The sequence below is a fragment of the Diadema setosum genome, chromosome 17 (assembly GCF_964275005.1).
Source record: "Diadema setosum chromosome 17, eeDiaSeto1, whole genome shotgun sequence".
Taxonomy (NCBI): domain Eukaryota; kingdom Metazoa; phylum Echinodermata; class Echinoidea; order Diadematoida; family Diadematidae; genus Diadema; species Diadema setosum.
Genome location: NC_092701.1, coordinates 22373946 through 22380811, shown reverse-complemented (window position 1 = coordinate 22380811; position 6866 = coordinate 22373946). Strand labels below are relative to the sequence as shown.

The 6866-nt window shown below is 39.4% G+C and overlaps 1 protein-coding gene across 1 annotated transcript; it reads right to left on the bottom strand.

The window, feature by feature from the left end:
* Nucleotides 1-372: 372 nt before the first annotated feature.
* LOC140240351 (roundabout homolog 2-like) lies at nt 373-6097 on the bottom strand. Its single transcript, XM_072320116.1, has 6 exons — nt 6007-6097; nt 4404-4730; nt 2403-2818; nt 1676-1838; nt 1066-1209; nt 373-488 (listed from the first exon to the last, which is right to left on the bottom strand). The coding sequence occupies exons 1-6, from the start codon at nt 6095-6097 to the stop codon at nt 373-375; spliced, it is 1257 nt and encodes a 418-aa protein (XP_072176217.1).
* Nucleotides 6098-6866: the final 769 nt, after the last annotated feature.

Sequence of the window (6866 nt, the reverse complement as noted above, 5' to 3'; positions counted from 1 at the left end):
TAGCTATAGGTTAAAATATTGACGCAGGTCCGCAAATTGCTCATTTGAAGATCTTGTGGAGGCGGATCTGCTCGTCAACATGACCTGGGCACCGTTTCACGAAAGATGTCAGTCTCTGGCAATTACCATAGTAACAGTCAGTGACCAGAGCTTCTCAGCCAATCAAAACCAAGGATTGTACTGAAATTGTCAGAGACTGACAACTTGTCAGGGCTGACAACTTTTGTGAAACGGTGCCTGGTGTGCGATGGGCGTGTCGGGTGGATATGGGATGGTGTAGTAGTTTGCACCCGATATGCATATATCTCGATATAGTTCACAATGATCTCGAAAGTCTTGTCTACTTGAGGAACGTAAGGAGCATGAAGCAATTCATGTCACCGTCCGTGACGCAGCAGAAGATGCCTGGTCGTCGGCCGATACTTCCTGGGCGGTCAGCTCGGAGGACGACGCCGACGAGTTGAGCACGTAAAACCGTTTCGACCGGTCTGTGACGCACGCGAACATTGGGGAGGATAAAAGGAGTGAGAGTGAGATGAAAGTAGGCGTTAACTCTTTTATTGCAAGTCATAGGAATGTTTGATAATGATAACGAAATTGTAATACTTTGATTACCTGTATATTGGCATTGCATTCTCGTCATTTTCATTCTTGCTGACATACATTACTAGACAATGTAAAATGCATGGAAGGACAGGTTGTCCGTTTTGCCTTAAATTTTAAATGAGACTTCGAGATCATTGTGAGTCAGTGTTTCTTTAATCTTTCTTCATCCGCTAAATATGCGTGTATATATCGGGACCCTAAACACAGACAAACATGAAAATTAATTTTAATATATCGAGTTGTAGCCACACCACAATATCTCGAAAACACCCCTAAAAGCTTTTAGTAACCCCCTAACGTTAAAAAACGGTTACAAGTCCCTCCACGCATTCCGTATTATCAGTGATTTTCAGTAAGAGTATTTCGCATAGTTTCTTCAAGTGTTTTGTTATCACGCTGGACATTGAAAAATCACCAGTTCTCGTGTCGACTTCATGGTAACCATAGCAATCAACTCACCTTCGCCGACGACCACGCCATGCCTGGTGTCATACCAGCTCGGCTGCCCGCCTCCAGGCCGGATGTTCTGGCACGACATCGAGAGCTTCTCGCCGACTCGTGCTGTGACGAGCTGGGTGCTGGGTTGCAACACGATTGGTCGCACTAAAATAATGTGGTATCAAGGAAAACATAGAGATTACAAAAACACAAAGCGACGTGATAATGAAAATGGTGTAAATGAAAGCAAACTCATCGTAATAAATACAATATCCCTTCAGTAATATCTTATTGTAGTAGAATTGTAGTATTGTGTAGGATTTCCTATCAATTTTATTTTGCCAATCAACTTTGTAAAATGCAGTTTAAACCCATTTAACGATACCTCGCGTATCACGGCTAGTGGTCATTTAAATCAACACAGACAGCAAACAATAATAACATAAAGGGCCTATACGTTTTAAAGCAAACAATTACATTGTCAAGTGATCAAATTTAAAGACATTGGTGTTAATAGGAAAACAATTTGACAATTTTTGTAATCAACTAATAGTCATCAACGATGGGTGTTTCGCGCATTGATCTAGGTTTTAAGATTCTTAAGGTTAAGTATCATAATTTATGATTGCACCTTTAATAGTCAGATGATGCTCTTGGGTTGTCACGGTGTCTGGACCCTTTCTGCCGTAGGCGGCACACGTCCACACTCCTTCGTCTCCCTTCTGTATCTTGCTAATGGTGAGATGGAGGTTGCCCGTGTCGGGATGGCTTTCGACAAGAATTCGCTGGCCGTTCTGACATCATCGAAGTCGAAACAGCATTAATCAAAATTTAATCGCAGATGACCATATTGTTAAAAAAATACCATCGATTTGAGAGAGAAATGATTCCTATCACTTGGGGATTTGCAATATTTGAGATTTATAGAGATTTTGATAAATCCGCGACAACAGAAACAAGTAGTGATGATACAAGATTAAAATAATGGGGCTCAAAATAACGTAAAAAATGTGTTTATCTAATGAATCCTGGTATAGGAGTCATAATGATGAACATTATCTCTGATAAAGAGATACAACATAAAAACAACGGAATGAGGTTTCTTCGACTGTAAGGAATGCATAAGCCATATCAGATATTGGAACTTGAATTGTAACGGCAGGGCTGGGCGCCTTAAAAGGGAAGCGAAACTTTCTTCAGTGCACATTTCCACGAACTTGATGACTTAATAGACCGGATCGGACATCGGATCAGTGTGAGCCTGTGCAATGTGCAAACATGCAGTTACAAAAAGGGCCAATGAATACCATGGACACAACCAAACAGTATAGAAGGGCTAGCGTGGACACAACATTTACCGAATGTCCTTCTTCGACCGGCCTGTCCTTTCGCCACCACGAGGGGCGCCCTTCTCCCCTCACGACCTCGCACACGAACGTCACGTCTTGGCCCTGTTCCCTCGTCTCGGTTCGTCCCGAGTTCAGTCTCGGCGGAACGATGACGGACAACTTCGCTCCCGCCTCGATGCTCCCGGCATCGTTGACGGCCACGCAGCGGTAGCTCCCGGCGTCCTGCTCGACCAGCTCGTAGATGGTCAGGTACTCGCCGCCGGGCGAAACGCCGTACTTCGAGTTGGCCGGGTCGATGATAATCTCGTTGGTGTCGTACCAGGTGTAGAGAGGCTTGGGATGACCATCGGCAACGCAGCGGAACATCGCCACCTGACCCTCTATGCCCTCGAAGTCTTGTGGCTTTACAGCAAATGTTGGCGGTACTGCAAAGAAAAATGGTGATGGTGATGATGACAACGACAACGACGATGACGACGATGATGATGATGATGATGATGATGATGACGATGATTAATTACAATATACAGTGCACTCCGGTTATAACGAAGTCCTCGGGACAGGCGGTTTTCTCTCGTTATATCGAGATTTCGTTATAGCCAAACAGTAAAGCATACAAAGGTATACAGAGGATAATTATTTTGCAACCTGATTTTTTAACTTGGTTGTAACAAGAATTTCGTTATAACCGTGTTCGGCATAACGGGAGTGCACTTTATCGTGATTCCGTTATAGCCAAACAGTTGAGTATAGGCGATAAGAGATATATAGAAGATAATTTTGCGACCTGGTGGCATTTCATGAAGCGTTTTGGTCGGATGTTTTTTTTTTTTCCGACAAATAATTTTGCTCTCAGCCAATCAGATTCAAAGAGAAAAAATATCCAAGAAAACGCTTCATGAAACCCCCCCCCCCCGATTTCTACTTCGTTCTAACGAGAATTTTGTTATAACCGTGTTCGTTATAATGGAAACGCGCTCTAATAATAATCCTGACGATACCAATGATAACAACAATAATTTTGATAACAAATATTGGGATCTGATGAGGACAAAAAGAAGAAGGGAAAGGGAAAAAAGTAGGAGGAGGAGGAGGAGGAGAAACCTGTTGATTATTAAAAAGAAATTATCAGCAGACACTATTATTTCCTTTATTGCATACTCCAATCATGCCATACATTGAGCCAGTAGCACCACAGTTAGACCCTCAATAATAGCATCTCGTTCACTCCTGGACATCGTGATTCGTCAACAATGAAAGTCTACATCGTATATAATTTAATCGAAATCCTATATAAAGGTGCTATATGGACACGATGACATCAAAATAGCCCGAAGATGAAAAACGACCTCTTTGTTCGTAATATAGCTTCAGTCAGAATCTTTAGGCACTTGCAGAGCACAAAATATAGAATTCTATATTTGCATATAATACACTATTCAAATAGAGTAACTGATTTGAATGAAACTATACTCATCTATATATACTTTCTAAAAAAAAAAATCGCCACTCTTAAAGGAGTGAATAAAAAAAAGAGTGAATTTAGAGTGAAATTAGAGTGGATTTTGAGTGAAAATGTTCATTTTCACTCAAAATTCACTCTTTTTGTATTCACTCCTTCAAGAGTGAATATTTTCACTCGATTTTTTAGAGAGTAGGCCCTATATATATATATATATACATAATATTATATACATTACATGTATTAAGCGCTGCGGTGTGCATGGAATTAGAACTATTATTGGCTATCTGGAGAGAGTGCGATATAATTATTCTATAGGGGATAATGATTCCCGTTCGGCAATCAGGAGGTCGTGGGTTCGAATTCCACCCGAGTAGCCTACATTAATGCCCATAATGTTTATCATAACAATTACTAAAAAAAAAATCACTGAATAATCAGTTTTAATTTACCTCAATGAAGGGCAATAATATTATGTCGATCAGTTATATACTAGTATAAACACACACAAAAAAAGTTATCGACCGATCATATTCATAATTATTTACCGATAACACTCATCTGGGCAGGCTCAGAAGCGATGTGTTCAGACGGTAGATTGGCCGCCAGTTCGCAGTGGTAACGCCCTGCGTCTGCCTGTTGCACTCCCGCGATGTGTAGCTCGTAGGACCCACTGGTTTCGTTCACACTCACCGATACTCTCGATTGTTCGGGCGCGACCACGAATCGATCGATGGCCAGCGCGTAGACGTAATCCTTGACCCAGGTCAGCGTGACGGGCTTTATCGTCGCGAAGCAGGCGAACATCGCAGTTTGACCAGCGACAATCGTCACGTCACGGGGTTCAACGTATAAGTGCTGTTTGGCGGCATTTTCTATGGTAAATACATCATAAAACCATATACATCATAAAACCAGTGAAAAAAAAATCACCAATGCGCCAAATTATATAGGAACATTATAGGTGGTGATCAATCCAGATGTGTAGGCTATTTATAATGGTGAATGGTTGTCGACAATCGAGGAATTTTCCATGTTCTATCTTCTCGATCACTGAGTTTGGGAGAGGATTTGAACAATATGAACTATTTATATCTGTATACCGAATTTCACAATTGTCTCACTGTATTTATTTATTTATTCATTTATTTATTCATTTATCTATTCTGTGCTCTTTATACAGGGTAGTCTCTTCAGTAGATAAAACTGCTTTACAAGAGAGCCCTGCAATAAACATAAAAAGATTAAAATACAGTTTACAATTTGAAACAAATTTTGAACATTTCAATGATACAGTCCATAACAATACCATACATACAATACAATACAATGCATACAATACAATACAAGGCAAAATATGAATAAGTTAAAACAGTGATCAAAATATGAAATTGAATATGGTATTAGATAAATAGATGATAGCTATAACAATGTAAAACTAAATTACGTCTTACATTTAAAATTACAGTTTTCGTTTATTATAACCATTAGGCCAATCATTGGTAATGATGAAAATGATAATCATCATTATCATTATTGTTGCTATTAGTCTAATATTATAAGTGTTATTATCGTCGTGATCATCAATATCATTATCATTACTTTCATCACTATTATAGTATGTTGGCTATACGTGGGAACAACACTTCAGAATTGCAACTGATTGACAAATTGCTCTACATCGACGTAAAATTTGCCTAAACACTAATCAGTAAAAGTTGCAATGAAAACATCTCGACGGAAGAATTTCATGAATTTGAATATAACACTTTAGAATTTATACAATGAAAACCAATGCATGCACAACTATGAAAATAAACAAAATGTGCAACGTTATAGCTTGATACAGAGACAAGGCGACATTACGATGCTTTCAAAATGAACCCTAAATAACCATGAAGTGGTTTGCTACGTTCATTTTAGGGATGAAATTTTCACTCTATATACCGGTCTATATAATTCCCGGACAAATCATAAATCATTATCATTTAGGCTTGGAGAACAAACTTTGACAATGGAGAAAAAGATTTGGAAATGAGAGAATCATAGCGTGCATGATCAGTGCTCCACTATGGGGATGTTTTACCCACTGAAAGAGCGAGTAATTCGAATGAAAATTAACAAAATTATAATAAAACAGAGTGTTCTCACCAGTGTAGTGTTCGTCCTGTGCACATAGCAGAGGTAAGCTGCAAATCACGAATAGAATCAAAAGTTGCGTCAATAATAATAGATGCTTCATCTCTCTTGGATGGTGGTCCTAATCACAATAAACGCGTGGAAGTGTCGGCTTGAAAAATATGCTACATGTACAAATGAAGTCACAAATCTGAAAACTATCGGTATTCGTGATTGCAGTGGTATAATGCTGAGAAAATCCCACTATAGGCCTACTACGACTGATGAACACGAAATAGTACACGGACAATCATTGCCTGCTTTACTCTCGCGATATTTTTTTCTCTCAAATTTCACTCTGTATGATGTATACGTACTATGACACAGCTGTCGAGTTTCCACGATGCCTCTTTGTTTTAGCAGAATTAATGCAGCCACCGTGCAGCCACGCAGTACGGTACACGTATAGCTGGTGATTGCACAGTACTGATTCACAAATACCAGGGACTTTTTTTTTCATCAAATATTGTGTTAACCTTTTCAGTGTGTTTGATTTCAAAGCTGCGACTACTGCCTATTTATGGCTGCGAGTATAACATCAAGTGCTAAGCTAATATCCTGCAATACTGAGATGCATAGAACATGATTTTCATTTTCTCTCTCCATGTTTTCATACGCCTCGCCTGGTATGATTGAATACCATTTCACTACAGGATTTGTATGTTTTACATGATCGACTGTCACGCTGGAACATCAATAATCATTCAGCAAAAAAAAGAAAAAAAAAGGGGGTGTTATGTGTCATGCATGCTAAACAGAGATCGCGTGTTTCAACAACATTATGACACTAACGTTAAAATGCATATCAAGGAAACACGGTCATGATATTATTG